General features: G+C 39.9%; 1 protein-coding gene across 1 annotated transcript in view; it reads right to left on the reverse strand.

The window, feature by feature from the left end:
• The window catches only part of angpt1 (angiopoietin 1), a 50,768-nt gene extending 45,797 nt beyond the window's left edge, over positions 1-4,971 (reverse strand). Inside the window, exon 1 of the mRNA XM_053334377.1 lies at positions 4,576-4,971. Coding sequence (XP_053190352.1) covers positions 4,576-4,971 — 396 coding nt within the window. The remainder of the gene's footprint in view (positions 1-4,575) is intronic.
• Positions 4,972-17,336: the final 12,365 nt, after the last annotated feature.

Consider the following 17,336-nt stretch of genomic DNA (forward strand, 5'->3'; position numbering starts at 1 on the left):
GAGCAAGCCAAACAGTATCCCATTGACTATTTATTAAATGGAACTTTTTCTTAATCTTTTAGCTGCTATAATGAATATTTTTACATTTTACGACAATCAATCGAATGACTACATTGTGTGAAAGGGGTCACTAGTGATAGATCTGCAAAGCAATAACATTTGAATAACTCCTACAGTTCACCTCAGCTCTGGGGAGCCTTTTAGTGTCTTTTCTATTTCTTTTTTTTATGATCTACAATTTTTACTGTTTTGATTCATAGCTCTCATCAGCATCGTGTTCAGGCACAGCAAGCAGCTGGCCCGCACCAAACATAGGATAGACAAAGTTAGCAACTAGCTGGTGAATATAGTGGAGCATTTATCAGATAAAGAACCAGATATTTTCAACAGGAGTTGGAGAAGGGTTAAAGAGAGCTAAAAAAAAAGAAGAAAAAAGGCAATTATTGGACTTACATTCATTACGTGGCCAGAAATATGGGATTGCACCGTGTCAGCTTTATAATGTGATTATATGTTAATGTAGTGTTGCATTAGCTATAGGTGGCCAGAAAATGAGTTGATGCCAGTAAAACCATCCATGCTTGTTTATTTCCGACAAGACTCCTCATTGCCCTCAGTATAACTAACTTCCATTCAAAGCACAGCAGTTAGTTTAATCCTTGATATGCCATTTCTCTGGTCTAAGGTGAGTGATCATTTGCCATTATGGCTCTTAGGCTTTTCAACAGCCTCACTGGGTCAGTATTTTATTTCTCATGAATCACAATTTCTAGAAGAATAACCAACTATGAGGCTGAAAAGCTGTGTGTTCAATTGAACATTTTGAGTCTGTTTAACCTGTGACCACAGAAGTGAGCTCTGTAGCACCTGTTACCACACCCAGCAGTGAGGTCATGATGTACTGACACACCCAGGAGTACACCTGTACATCACTGCCACAAGGTGAGAAGGTAAACCACTAGAGGTCAGCAAAAAACAGATTTTCAGGGGGTGTTAAAGTGCTCTTTAATATTGTTTTACTGCCTTAAATATCTTTCTTGATGTCTTATATTATCCTATTTGTTTTTTATTGCTTTGCATGTCTTACATTTTGCTGTTATATCAAAACATCACACAAGTCTTGTTTCATGAAGGTGCTTATTTGTTTATCATTTAGGTTTTCATGTGTGAAGTTGCTTGTTTCTCACAGCCAAGCGTGTGTGAGGTTTCTTGCCTTGCAGGCAGGTCAGGGAAGTAATCCTTGGACAAACACACACCACCTTTGACTGGTCAGGAATGTTATCAGGGTCCATATACCCTGGGTTGAGGAAGGAAAGATCTCAGACTTAAAGTGCTTCCCCAACAGCTGTTTGCTGCATCACTCTCTCTGTCTACCCCCCACACTGGACTGATCACCCAGGCATGGGGTAGCTATCTGGAACGGTCTCCTTTGTCCGTCCCTTTCATCAGGGCTGGTTGGAGCAACATCAGGGCGAGCTTTCTCTAAGACAAGCAGTAAAATGCTGGCGTGATTAAGATAGATAGACTAGCCAGGACACTTAATCTTCTGTCCAATGAAAAATGTTAACTGCATCCTGATGTTCCCCCCCATGCAGAGCAATTAGGCTGCATTACCACTGTGTATTTAAGCGTCCCCTCTGAAATGCCTATACCAATTCCTTTCTAATGCTGATCTGTCTACTTGTTTCTGTGCTTTGTGTTTTTCTACATTCTAATATTTTTCAATAGCATACATCAAGAGAGTTATGTTCATCAAATACCTTAAAATAGTATCCAAAAACACTTTACATCATCTAATTATGTTCATTTTGGAATGAAAAATGTCTGACACTGTGGAAAACTGCTCCAGGAAAGAGTGTGATAGCATTAGGCGATGGCAGACGTTTTCACTTGCTTCCATTTATACATCTGAGAAGAAGTTATTCTAGAGGTCTCATTAGTCAAACCGTCAGTCTACCAACGCTGCCGTTCTGTTTTCATAGTATCACTTATACTATCAGAGACGGATGAGGTCCACTGAGCAAAGATAAAGCCGGTGTTATTTCACCCCTGGCCTTTCCTGACACATGGATCGCTTTTGGGAGCCATACAGAAAACACATAGGTTTTGAAACCAGTCAGCCTGACAGTGAACTGGTGAAGAAACTAATCAATAAAAGGCTGAATGGTTATATTTATTTAATTGAGTGATCGCATAGTAGGGTCAAAAAGTGTATCAATTTTTTTGCATTTTGCATATTTATTTCTCTTATCTCTGCTGTATAAAGGTGAATCCTCACAGTTTTGAAATATTTGCTCATCACACGTTTTCAACCTTGACATAGACCATATACAGTGCAGTAAATTCCTTTGCTAAACTGAGATAAAATCAGTGATATACACTCCAATTATACACTGATATAACACAGATAGTGTGTGCTATAAGCTCAAAATCCCTCTCGTATAATATTCCTGTTGTATTTGGACATATTTGGATCATTTCTGGGCTTATGTGAGAGACTTTGCAGGAGGGTGAAGTTGCCTCCAACTCTACACTCCCTAATTACAAACTCAATCAACATCTCGCTGAAACATACTACAACCAACGCCTGCTTAATTGATGAGGAATGACTATTTCCTCTGACCTGAGGAGTGAAAAGTGTATTTTCTAAGGGCAAATGAAAAACAGGCACACAGCAGCGAATAGCCCAGTCTCTAGAGGACATTGCTTATTGCTAATGAAAAGACTCAGGGTATTAATTAAGTTCAGGTTAATTCATATCCTGGTTCCACTATAATCATCAAATAAATCAGGTATTATCTGGGCATGTATTTGCTTCATGTTAACACCAAGGTTTTTTTCCCCTCTTGTTTTGTAGACAAAAATAAACTATTAGCTTTAAGCAATTAATCACAGACTGGACCTGCTAATCTCATTTGAGAACCACAATATTGTGGAAAGCAGAGGAGCAGGAGAGCTTATAGAGGTTACGCAGAACATTGAAGTTTGTTTATTTGATTCATGTGTTCATTTCAGAGAGATAGTCTCGCTCTCTTTGGAGACACAAAGTCTCAAAGCTTAGAAAAGCACAGTGGCTGCCAAACCATTATCAGCGATGGCCTCACAATTCGCAACTCATTAACATTACAGTAGAAACATATGAACATAGTAAACACCTCAGTGGCTCTATAAACATATCAAAATCATGTTGTTTAACTGTAATTTAATAGGATGGAATTTGATTCTTGCACAATATCATGTCTGCTCAAAAAAAAAGAAGGATATTTGGCAGCTTTTTGTCTTCAATGTGAATCTGGATTTTCAAGTTATACTCACACGTCCTTGAGTTGAATAAATAAAGGGAGCATTCTCTTTCCCTGTCTTTTCCTCCTCTGTGCGTCTCTGGGGGCTCTCTCTGACTTCCTGCCATTAAAGAGACAGCCCACTGGAGAACAGGGGGTGACTGACATGTAACTACCTCTGCTCTATGACCGACACTGTGGAACTCAACTGGACATCTGTGGAATTTACTCAAAGGGTAGTTTACTCAGAGAAAGTATAAAAGCAAGACATAGATGTGTTTCCTAGACGGGTAAAGAGAAGTGAAAAGGTAGACACGGAGTATGAGATGCCTGTGGAGGCTAGACAGCTGAGGAACATCCAGGACAAAAAGTTCAATGATGTTAATGTACACAGTTACATAACAATGCGGCAGAGCTCATATAAATTGGGTTTTGGCTTCTAGACTGATTAAATGCATATTTTGTCTCTCCATGACAGAAGCGTTGTTTCTCCAAATTGTCAACTTATCAGAGCCAAAGAACAGCTGTCCTATACAGCTGACCACCATTTATGTTTGAGTATATCCAAATATTCTAGTGGTTTCATGAGACTAAGTGTGCTGAACTTTTCCCAGTTAATAAAAGAGCAGAGACTGTAGTCATTCCAGTTAAATGAGCTACTGCTGTACCTCTAATCCCTTTTCTGGTGTCATTTGTACTGTCTTCCTCATGACATCTTACTTTTAAACTACCCACAAAGCATCTCATGGAAAAATAAAAAATCTCAATCCTAAAGCATATAAACTCTCCTACTGAAAAGCACGGTGGCTAATAATGTGTTGGCAGTAAAGAAAACAGCAAACATAGACTTTTGGATGAGACTCTCGAACTTTTTTAGTTACAAATTCAGAAAGCAAAACAAGTTATCTAGTAAAGCCACAAACAGACGCTCTGCGGAGACCACACACCCACGGGAACACAAAATATCTCAACAAATAGACAACAGCTTGACCACTTCAAAAGAAAACCGGATCCAGTCTCAAGCAGGGTTGTTACAGATGCGATTTAAAGCCTGAGTTTTTCATTGGCAGTCAAATTAAAACTGGGTAATGTTACAGAAACTTTAACTACATTTCTATTTCAGATGATGATATTAAACAGTGAATCTACACACGGGATTCCTTTCAAAACTCTTTTTCTCTCTCTCTTTTTTTTTTCCATTGGATTTGGATTTTTTTTATTTTTATAAAAGGCTCTTATGGTCAACTTTGTTAACGCTGCTTTGAAACTGCATACCACCTGAGCCCTTCCTTACCTTCTGCAGCCACTGGGTATAATTCTCCATAATGTGTTCAAGCTGCTGGATCTTCTGGCTTGGGAACTCTGGCTCAGGTGGCGGAGCATCTCTCTGGAGCGAGTTGGCGTTGTACTGCGGGTTACCAGGTTTCGTCTCCTTGCAGGAGCTTCCTCCGGCCCCATCTCCCTCAGGTAGGATGAATGTGTAGGTGCACTGTCCATGCTGGATCTTATGAAAACGTCTGCTGCTGTAATTACTATTGCTTCCTCCACTACTGCTACCACTGCTGCTGCCACCTGTGCTGCTGGTACTGCTATCCGTCCCTCTCCTTTGCTCCCCTCCTCCGCAGCTCACAATCACCAGAAGTGCTGCCAGAGAGAGCAAGTGGTGCCCAAATGTGAACCACAGCATCATATCAGCCTGTGGGGGGGGAAAGGTTGCAGCTGATTTAAGTCCTTGTATCTTTATCTACTCCTTCTTAGTTGGCGTTTTGACTGGAAGCTTCCTTTGGAGTTGAAATCAGAAAACGGTGAAGAACACCGTTGGCCTGGAACATGTGTCATCCATCTTTACACTGGACCTCCAGCATTGAAAGCTATTTCATGTACACTTACACATGCTATGGTTTCCTAGAAGGGCTCCTTTAAGTTTTGTGTCCTGGCAGGAAAAGTTGAACACATGTCTTGCAGTGTGACAGCTTGGTTATCTCGATGTTCCTCCAGTAAATCAAATCTAAACTGCGTGCTTGCATTTATCAGTCTGTGCATGTAAAAGAAGTGCCGGGTAAGCTGGGATGGTGTCGCTCAGACCTCCCCTGGTCTCTCCGACTTCCCGTCCTCCTCTGCTCTCTGACTTAACGACTGGGGAGAGTGAGAGAGACGCTCACTCTGAAGAGCAGTTCCAAGCTTCCAGCACACTCTGCGCCTGCCCCTTGTAGAGCTTGCAGAGGAATGTGAGTGTGCGCATGGACGAGTGCGTGTCTGTGTGTGTGTGTGAGCCTGGCAGAAAGGGACCCCAGCACAGAGGATGTGCTTAGACTACGAGGATCGGTTTACAGGCTCTCTGACTACAGGCTCATGCGGCTGACCTGCCTTTTTGCCTCTGTGTTGACACAAAAAACATGTCTAAATGTGTGGGTTTAATTTATCTGCTCCTGAGATACTACTCCACTCCCTACTATATACAGTGTATGACAGGTGCTGTATTATAAATAGGTTCAAGGGAGATCTGTTTCTAGGTATTTATACAGTCTAATTCTCAACTTTTGTTTCTCCCCCGACAATAGAAAACCACTATCAAGACAATTGATGTCTTTATCTAAGTAATATTTTCTCTCCTCCTCCTCCTCCTCTTATGTCTTCTAAGCACCTTAATATAATGATTTATGCTGAATGATTAAGTATTTCTCATTCTGGCACTGAATGAAATCAATAGTAATTTTCCCTCACTCCAGCCCAGAAATAGCAGGAACATTTTTTATGAAATTCTGCAAAGACTGCAAAAAGCTCTCCCTGAAAGATTTATCTTCTGTACTGTATCCTCCTCGGTATATCTCCATTACACACACTGTCTCTATCTTCATTTTATATACAGTATGTCTCTATCACAAACACCCTCTGTTGTTAGGTTTTCAAGAAAGCAAAAGTGTAATCCAAGAATGAGCAGGGGAAGAAGGAATGTCTCTTCATTATTAGGCCAAAAAGAAGAAGCAGAATGAGGAGATACAGTGCTGAAAGTTCCTGGGTCAAAGGTTGAGTCCTTGTTATGGACAGTCCATTAAAATCTCTGATTTGGGGAGACACAGCTGCCTGAATTCTGGCAAGACTTCAACATTCCTCTTTAGTCCAAAACATCCAAAACTGCGTGACAGTGTGTGTTTGTGTGTACTGTATCTGTGTGTATCCATGCTTAAATTTGTGTGAAATGTACAGTATGTGCATGAGCGTCGCTGTGCACATGTGCGCACTGCCTCCATCTGCGTCCACGTGCTTACATATGAAACTGTATGTGTCTGCATGATCCTGCATGTGTGTGTGTGTGTGTGTTTGATAGAGCATGTGTATTCAGTGATAGCAGCGGGCTACAAAAAGTTGGGTCCTCTATGTGGGAGCAGAGGGGTGGTGTGAACGAATGCATGAAGGAGACCCAAGATAACAAACCCCTTGAATAACCCAGACCGGTTAAGACACAAAGCATGTGGAAATATCTCTTGGAGTGCTTGTCTTTGGTTGACGTACTTTGCTGGTGTCCTAAAATCGGGACGCCAGTTACTGTGTCCAAGGGAAACGAATTGGGGGATAATCGAGTGTGCAAAATTGAAAGTACACATCGCGACTATGAACAGCTAAACAAAACGACCAAAGAAAAAGCAAGATTACACACTTTACAGCCACACTACTAGCTTGTTTGCTTTATGCTAAATGCTAATGTCCCAAGAGCAGAAAAATGACTGCACCAAACTTCATGGCAATTTGTGGAATACAGACGTCCAGACATTTCACTGAAATTTCACTGACAGCTTTGACATGCTGGTGGCATAACGGGAAAGGTTTGAATATTACCAAAGTTATCACAATGCATCCTCTGGGAACCATGAATGTCTACACCAATTTTTATGGCAATCCGTCAAATTGTTGTGGAGACATCTCACTCAGAATTTCATGGTGGCATTAGAAAGAAAAGTCAAAAGACCACCACAGCTATGTGGATTCATCATCTGGTAACCATGAATGTCTGTATAAAATGTCATGGAAATCCATCCAATAGTTGTTGAGATATTTTAGTTTGGAACAAAGTAGATCCACTAACATGCTGACGTTGCCATTCATAGAGCCGCAACACTCATGGCTAAAAATAAAGAGGGCAGGTGTGACATCTATCCCTCTATGCAATATAAATTTTATGAGGGCATTGTATAAACAGCTAGTATTTGATGCCAGATTGTATACACATACTTTTCATCAAGCTATATTCAGACACTCATTTTGGAACATCAAACTCAGCATTCTCATATTTCTTACTTGAACAAAAAAAAAAAAAGAAGAAAAAAGATTACAAGCTGTTTTTATTTATGAGGTGTTAACTGAGTCTCAGATCTAAATTCTTACTGGAATGTAAACGTATTGAGATAACAAACCTAGTTTTCAAGGCAGTAACAATATAATCATTTGCTAACCCTCGGGGTCCGATGCTGTGCAGGCCCACACATATCTAAAGTGCCCCCCAGTTTGGTAAAATGCAATAAACCTTTTGTTGGTGACAATCAAGCACAGAGTGGGTCATGTCAATTGTGAGAGGCCTTGAGGCACTGAGCCTTGAAAGGGAATTTGGCTTATGTTTTACTTGTGAAAAATTTGGGAGGACATGTTGTATAAATCAACATCAATCTGACTGGCATCGCCTTTTGTATGTAATGTAAAAACTTAATAGATGATGTGGGAACCTAACAGATGCGAGTTTTGAATCTTTCCTAGGGTTTAAAAATTCTAATTACTTTTATCGACTGCTTACATGTTAAGTTTAGTTATAAAAGGATTCCCGACTATTATGACTTGGAGGCCTCATTAGATTAACGTTGTCATCAACTATATAATTGTGATATTAAAAAAAAGTCTTGGTGTCTTAATTTTTCATAAATTGGAAAAATCCTTTCACTCGTAGGTTACCATTGTAGTTTACGTTACAATGCATTCTGGGTAGTGACATCAAATGGTTGCAGCGGTCTTTGGTCTGAGTCTGTTTACCCTACAGCAAGATAAAATGTCTTCTGTTCAGCCTTTCCAATTTTAACAAGTGCACAATATTAGCATGGAGAACAAGACAAAGACATTGCTGCAATTTTAAATCGATGAAGACAATCGGAGAGGAGAGGAGGAGAGAGTGTCTGTGTAGCAGCTGCTCATCTATGCTAACGGAGAGGGAGAGTGTCTGTTGTAAAGATCTTCGTTGTATGATAAAAGTGAATCGGTCTTACTTGGAGAATACTGTAGATTACCTAGTCAAAGGTAAAACTGGTGGACTTCCAGGTTCCTCGACTTTATCAGGGTCATGTCAGATGGTTCACCTTCAGAGGCTATGACTGCAGGAGCGTGTGGCTTAACGTTACATCCTAACAGGAGAGCAGCCAGGATATCCTCTCTTTGACAGTTCCTAGAATGGATTTCACTCGCTATGTGAGAGTTAACGTTAGACTCCTTGTGGGAGAAAATCATAAGCATGGCATTTGGTTTTAATCTTCACTTGTAACCAACAGCAGCCGTTAGCTCTTTTAACAGCTGTAGTCGACTGAATGCAAACGCATCAGGAATAAAGTGGCGAGGTCACAGCCTCGGGTCTAAAGAAAGTTGTATTCAACCTCTTCTTTCTCTTCTTATCGCTTTCCTTGTTTCATTTCGACTGGAAATTACAACCAGCAGCAGCATAGTAGCCTCTTGAACTGCAACCATTTTACATCATCAACCCAGTGTTCATTGCCTACATAGAGTAAAGGTGGTCTCCGTATGTCAATATATGTATTAAATGTTGAGGATTTTAAACTAATGCAAATGTATTTTTGGTAGGAGAGGGCAATTATAGAGTGTCAAGGCATACAAGTCTTAATAGTGGGACTCCTTTTAGGGTTAGGGTTATTTCAACAGGGGATGGAAATCCGTGTCCCCTTACTGGCCACTCCGGAAATTGTCATGGTGGCAATCATTTTATCCTCCATTATGATGAAAAAAATACACAGGGATGTGCATTGCATGTGTTTGAATGACCACTGCCTTATTAGACTATGTTGCATTGGGTTGTGCCATGGGGTGATCCTCCATATGTTACTGCATCCCTTTAACATTCAAGTAAACAAGAGATCTGTAGTTTTTTTCATGTAGTTTTGTTGTCTGTCTTGCAATTAGAACAAGATTTTAGACTGTATTGCCCTGGTTTTTGCCTCTCAGGCTATATAAAAGCTGCCCAAATCCCTGATTGGTACAGTGATTTAGGACCATAGACAATAGAAGATGTGCAGACACTACTGGGGGCCATTAATTGCATTAATGATTAAAATGTATTTTTATGATTTTACATTTATATCTAATTATTTTGTTAGACTATCAGTATGGTGTAAAGTACAATAATAAATTCAGTAATATTGTGTTGTTTACTCGGTTGATGTAAACATCTATAAATTAAAAAAAACCTATGACTTTATCTTCTCATGCACTTCTAAAACCAAATTCAAAGCCTTGATACAAACTGGGATCATGAAATTTAATAGAAAATATTCGTATCTGTTGAAATGTTGAAAATCTAAAAAAAAACAAGGCTTTAAATGAATTGGCTCCTTCATATATCTCCAGCCTTATTGATCCATATTCTCGGTCTTGTCCTTTATGTTCCGTGGCGCTGGTTGCTTAATTGCTTCTCAATTCAATAAGAACTCTTTTGGTGATCGAGCATTTGCATATGGTATAATCTACCACTGCACATTCAGGAGTTAAGCCTTGTTGACACTTTCAGGCTAGAAACACATCTTTTTTTTTCTATTTACGATGACTTTTCCTGATTTTACCTCCTTGGAATCCGAATCACTGACTGTTTCCCTCCTTGATATGAAGCTACCCCACCCCTGTTAGGGTTATATAATGTCTGAATTGAAATTAATAACCTCAATCTTGTTGTAATATTAACATTTTTACCAGTGTATGTGTGTGTGAGTGCGAGTCTATGTTTGTGTACTTTTTTTTCTGTAGTTTTTTTCATTTACTTGTGAAGTGTACAAAGATTCTCTTGGTGATGTGCTCTTCAAATAAACTGAAGTAGAATAATAATAAATGCCGCTCTCTCTTCTTTGATCCCTGGAAGAAGAAAATGAAGTAACACACTGTGGGTTATAAATGTAGTTGTCAGCGAGTATAAAAGACAAAAGCGTTCCGTTTGACTCCAAAGACAAACCTCAGCAACTCATTCAGACACGCTTGAATAGCTTCGGCACTCTCAGTGTTTGCCTGTTTCTTTTAACTTGGAAAATTTGAATTTGATTAAATGGTTGCATAACCCTATACCAAAGTACTGATGGCACCGCTTCTTTCGCTTGGAGCTGCACTGTTTGTCATGGTGATGGTGATTAAAGTGTACACATACACAATGTCATGGTAATGTTGAACCAATGCCAGCATCCATACTATTTCATCAGCGGAGAGACCTTTTTGCAAGTGCTAATGCAGTTCACTCCGGTAAATTATTCTCCTGAGCGTAGGGGCGGAACTGTCATATTCTGAGCTCCTTCTCAAAGATCTTTGGTCTGGTCTGCTGGGGCCTTGAGGGAGCGTTAATCTCACGCACAATAGCCTCATTAGCATTTGGCCTAGTGATGACTTCACATTTCACACTCGATGGCTCAGATGTGAGAGTTAAGGAATTATAAGTTGGTTTGGGCTTTGACTGGATTTTGGTTTTCTGAAGCACTCAAAGTGGATGTGCAAGAAGTTAAGAGTTACACTGGTGGCTTACGCTCTGAAGCCACTTCAACAATTTTGCAATAAGCCAATAGAGTAATAAGCTCAAGTTTTGCAAGTCTGCTTACAGAAATCCTTTTTGGAAAATAATACTAAAGCTCAACCAACCTCCACCAGTTTTCTTTGTAGAGACAAACATAAAAGGATTAAGAGGGAAAGTAGACACTCAGCTGAGTATAGAGTTAAACAGAGGCCAGACCAGAACATCAGTTTTGCTTTGTTAGGGTCTCTGGAGAATAGAATTAAAAGTTAAAATCCTTAATTCCTCAAAGACTAAACCGCAGTGGAGAAAACAGAATATCTCAAAGAAATGGCTACAGGTCAAATACCTGTGCCAGGGACTGTTCTTTCCTCATCTTTCAAGAGTGTGGTTGTTTAATTTGAGAGCGTGATTTATTGATTTCACGTTGAGATTCTGTAATGTTTTTCCTCAAACCCTGCCCTCGCACAAACTGTATGCTTGCACTTAGACCTATTGATGCTTGCATAGATTTCCTGCTCCAGCTTCAGCCCTTCTTCTTGCACTCAGACTGCTTCTGTGTGGGGAGGAGATTGTCCCATTTGGGGACCTCAGGATTACTTGATGAGGTTCTGATGGCTTCAACATGCCGTGACCCCCAACAGGCACTGGGAGCCAAATAACAGGCGGCTGGGATGAGCGTTAGCACCTCCAAATCTGAAGTCGATAAATCATGCTCGCAAATTGAAGACCATAGTGTTAAAAAAAAGAAAAGAAAAAAGCCCCATAGTCTCCTTTTATATTTATTTCTCAATAGCACCCGTTTCAGATTTGTAAGTACACATATCTGTACTATTGGACTACCCAGGGAGAATTTAGAGAATTCAAATCAATGTTGTTTCTATCTATGTAAAAAAAGAAAGAAAGAAAACTTGAGAGGAAAGGTAATATGGTGTAGATTTGAGTGGACTGTAAACTGAGGCTGGTGTGATCTTCATATGTTCTATCCATGTGGAATAAATAAACCCCCCCCCCCCCCCCCCCCCCCTAAAGGTGCAGAAAATAAATAATCTAAATTACTTGAAATGAGAAAAGACCATTTATTCAATATTAGATTTATTTATAACAGTGTATAATAATATGTCAGTGTGTAATAGAATATTAGTTTCTTTTATGTTGTATACTTATTTACAGCCCACACCTTGTGAACAGGCACTGTTCTAGTAACTTAAATGCAGGGTACAAACAAGGGACCAGTATGGTTTATCTACGTGACCCTTTACAATCGATACTGTAAATCAGTGTTGAGTGTTAAAGTGATTTTTAGATGTAGAGTTCTAGTGCTGATGTAGTGGATGTGCATGAATCAGTTTCAAGCTCAAGATTGTGTTTTGAATTTGTTTTGTTTGTTTTTCCAGTTAAATTTAAAAGAGCTGAAAGAAAAAACTGCAAAACTGTCCATACTATCAACATGTTAGCTAGGCTTATCCAGCATTCATGCAACTTTACACATGCTTTACATACTACAGTTTACACCTTAAAAACTATGTTAACAGTGAGATCATATTTTCTTTGCTGATTAATAGCATTTATTGTAGTGATTTCACTGTGTAAATTAAATATCCATCCATTCGCATTATGAAATGATGTGTCCTAATGGTAATGTGAGAAAAAACTAACAGTTATTATCTTGCCTGGAATTACTCACAGATACTTAGTATGTGTGTCATTGATACTCCACATGTACTAAATAATTACGCATTAATTTGCAGGCTGTAATATCAAACTGTTCCCCTTTTATAACTCCTTCAGCTCAACGAGTTACAGGCAATGCATTCTTCACTTAATAGATTTAAATGTTTTGTTGCCATCAGTAGCGGCTCTTTTCTGCTGTTGCAGCAGATGATTTGATGGATTTCCCAACAAACTCACTGTGACACGTGCCTTCCTGGAGAAATGATGTCATCAGGGTGAGACCATTGGAAGAGTGACACGGTAGAGCCATTAGCACAAGGTGGCTGCCATTCTTTGTTATCCCCACGGGCTCCCATGTCTTTGCTCACTACAGGCATGGCCTCTATCTGCTGTCAAAGCAGCCGTGCCCAATCCCTGTCCCACCGCTATCCCTCCCATCCTTGATGCATGAGGCAAGGTTCAGGCTAAGGTGAACGGAAAAGTTAGGAAGTTTCTGTCAGTCAGTATGACATTAAATCTTTTATTTCAGGTCATATAGGAAGGGAATGTTTCTTTTTTCACTCTTAGCACTTGTCCAACAACATGAGCAACAGAAAGGGGGGGAAAAAGTTACCAAGACGGAGGCATCTACGGTCAAGGTAACTTCCTGTTGGTTTAACAGTTGGGGGTATGATATCATAGTGGGACTACAAAATAAATGAAAAAACATCAGCAAACAATTGAAGCAGTCAAATGGAAAAAAGAAAGAAAGATAAGTACTTTGGATCCATTTTGAAGTTTTGTTCTCCAAAAGCTTTTGCAGTTTAGACCCCATGTTTGTTTTGCATCTGCACTTTATCCATTTATCATTACAGCAAAATCAATTTGAAAGATCAAGTTGATGTGTGTATTTCTTTAGACATTCTGTATATTGTTGTGAGGCAGCATGTTACCGATCCCATCTGATGTGTCCTTTTCCATCTTCTCACCCTCATCCTTCCAAAGGCTCATCACGCACTGCCACACATTGTGTACTTTAATTTGTGTTTGTGTTGCAAACGGCGGAATCATTTTACACAAATCACTGAGATCAAATTTGTCACAATCAAGTTCATACAATGTCACTTGAGCCCTGTTTTCAATTCGCAATCATAAGGTTGACCAACACCATGTGTATACAAATGCACAAACAGAATATGACCTTTGTTGCTGCAATGCTTGCTTGTTGCAAAGGTCAGACAGGGCTTTGGCTGGACTGGCCAGCTCTGCCATGTCGCTGTGAACACTCTGTTCTGTCTCTATTCTATCTAGAGAGCTGAGCAAACAATGAACAATGTAGGCCTGTGGGACACAAAACACAGAAGACAGACTAAATTAGCATTATGGTGAAAAGATATATGCAACCACACAAACACAAAATTAAACACGTAACAGAAGACGTTGATTATCATTTTATGTCACAGTCGAGGCTTCAGATGTTTCTGTTGATGGATCAGCTGGTGATGAGAGATAAAACCATATATTGTGTGATGTTTAATGTTCTCTGTGTTTTGTTGATTTTTACAACTGGAATCAGGACCATTTACATCAGGGGTGTCACAGTCATTTTAATTTAAGCCCAATTGGATCTAAAGGGGACCGGACCAGTACTATAAACCATCTAGGGGTACTCTGGTAAGAAATGCAATAAAATATAAATCTGAAGTCAATCATTGTGAAGTCCATGGGCCTCGACTGTGACATAGGTGAGAATAGCATTAAGGTGCATTTGATTGAAAAATTGGAATTAGGCCTACTTTCTACAATTTTCATACTTTGCAACCCTACTTTGTCCACGGGCCAAATGTTTGATACCCCTGATCTACATAATGCACTAGAAAGATATTTCCGAAAACGGTCAAAAGAGGGATAAATAGTGTAGTGAACTATTAGTGAGAATTATAATTTACTTTATCAGGTTTCAGTGAAAGTGACAGCAATTTGACTCACTCTTAAGAGCCTTTTGTACTCTGCAATTTTGGGCTGTCTGAGAGGAAAGTTGACAACCATGAAAGAAATTAGATCAAAATCTTTGGTTCTCAATACAAAACTTTGGTCCTAGATGCACTGTGAGAGATGTCCACTGACAACCAAGCACACCAGAATATGACATGAAGTGACAGCGTATACTACCTGGTGTGACCTTTTGTAAGTGCATTTTTTGTTTAGGGAGGAGGCACACTAGTTCTTCTCATTTCACACAAAAAACAAGTTTCTGTGACTTGTGCTGTTTTTTTTAAAACATCAGAGCACCAGAAATGGATGACTCAAGCTGATGATGGGTCTCTGCTTTCATTTACTGTTTCTATTTACCGAACATCACAGCACTGCGATTCACCATCCATGCAATCAGCACACACATCTGATATGCTTCAAGTCTGACACAGATTGTGACTAAGATTTTATGTGTGTGTCTCACACAATGTAACATGCAATAACAGTCATTGTTGTTGCACAGTCTAAGAAGATGACAACCTATTCCCCTCTGCAGAGTTTATGGTCCTTGTTGCCATTTCATTTCAATTTAAGCATTTTTACTCCATGCAAATCGGAGCATTGATTACCAAGGCAAATTATTTTAATGGTATTCGGTCCATTCTCAAGAATAAAGATCTGTGTCCTTGTTTTGTCAGGGAAATGTACTCTCAGGGTCTGTTCCCAGCTTTAGTCAGAAACTATAGGAGCCTCACTCGTCACATTCCTCTGCCTTTAGCTAATATTCTCGATGTACGCTCTCCTCTCCATCCTCTTCTGCCACATCAGATAAAGTGAAATAAAAATTCAAGACAACAGCAAGCTGACACCTGATACAAGCTGATGACTGTTGATATCACCATGCGTCCTTCACAATGTGTGTTTAGGGTTACACAATCAGATATTGGCCATAAACAGAAACATGATTTTTCTGTCAGTCTGAGTGAAACATTTTGACTGTTTACTGTGACTATCACATGGCACTCGCATCTTGGTGCTTGTCAGCACTCCATAACATTATCAAACAATGGAACCTGATCTGCCTCTGTATGGGGCAGCAGTGCAGCTTTAATTAGCTATAACTAATTTAGCCTGGCTACTTGGACCACTGTTTGACATCAATCATGATATATGTGTCCCGGAGTTGCTGATGGAGACGCTTTTTGTTGCTCTCAGATAGGCTACATTGTCCAGTGTCATACATCAGAGGAGACGCAGTAAGCCGAGGTATATCTTCTTACTTACTCTGCTAATTTCACCGCTGGCAAGCGTTGTTTGCTCTCTTCATCTTAATGCGTAGCCAGCTTGCTGCCATTTGTCATGTTGTATTTTCTTCTGTGGTAATGGGGCCAGTCGGTCCGTCTAACATGGGAAATGAACATGACATCAGCTCATGGTTATTTTCTTGACTTAAGCTGCCTGTGGAATCAACAACACATACTGAGTCAGTGAGTAGGTGTGTGTTGCACACATATGAGATCATACATGTGAGAGCAATAAATACGTCCACCTAAGACTCCAAGCCTTTGGTCAATTCAATTGCATGTTGCCTATCACATTCAATGACTCACACTCATGGAGGCAGTAAAGCAGTGTCGAAAATGGATGTCATACACAATTTTCCACACGTACACTTCCTTTGTTTCATAGTCCTTTGTCTCTCCTTCCCCTTTTCATTCAGGATGATGTATGGCAGTCTATCAGGCTGGGTTGAATAGGGAAGGGACTGCTTAAAGCTCAAGCTTCACCTTGGAGCCCACTCCCCTCAGCTGATTCCTAGCATAGTCTATGAAGAATGGAGAATAGGGAATCAGATAACGTGTCTTATGAACAAGGGCTGTTCTGTGTGTTTCCCTGTTCACCCCACCTCCACCTACTCACAGCTCTGTTGAATATATTATGAGCTACGATACAGCCAACACTGGGCAGAGCAGCGTTTTGTCAATTCTGTCACTCTGATAATCCTTTAATGGACAAAAGGTTAGTGTGCTGAGAGCTCAAAAATGTTCACAGTGTTGTTTCCGTGTCAGGTAGTGTGTAAAGTAGACACTCGAGAGAGAAGATGGATCATTACGATACTGCTCTTGATGCAACATCCATCTTCAGACTTGTGTTATCAGGGAGTGATGAAGCGATAAAAACTTAATGCAGCTTACTTGCCACAAACACAGCGGAGAGTTCAGGTTTGATTTATGAAATTCCAGAAAAGTGGGTTAAGGTTCCCTTAAACTGTGTGATTAAATGTTGTTAAAGGCTTGTGAAATCAATCACCAATTGTTTAAAGAGTGGTCAAGTAAAAACATGCATGGTGGGAAATTTATGTAAGACTACATCTGGACTAAACCGTTTAAATTTTTTCGTGTCAAAGCTTTTTGCAGGTTGTTTTTGTAAAGACCTCTGCCCATCGTAAAACACCTGATCTGCTTAATTGTCAAACAACAAAATCCCACTTCAAGCCAACATTAGGTAAGACTAACTCAGCCTGCCTGACCAAATCATAGTTGTATGGTTGGATTTATGGACACATAAGAAGAAGTTAGAGATACTACTTATTAACCAGCAGTCATTCCCAAGCTGTGATAGAAAGTCCCTCAAAACATACCTGCCACACAACCTAGACCCTCAGCAGGCACCTT

The sequence above is a fragment of the Scomber japonicus genome, chromosome 15, assembly GCF_027409825.1.
Source record: "Scomber japonicus isolate fScoJap1 chromosome 15, fScoJap1.pri, whole genome shotgun sequence".
Lineage (NCBI taxonomy): Eukaryota > Metazoa > Chordata > Actinopteri > Scombriformes > Scombridae > Scomber > Scomber japonicus.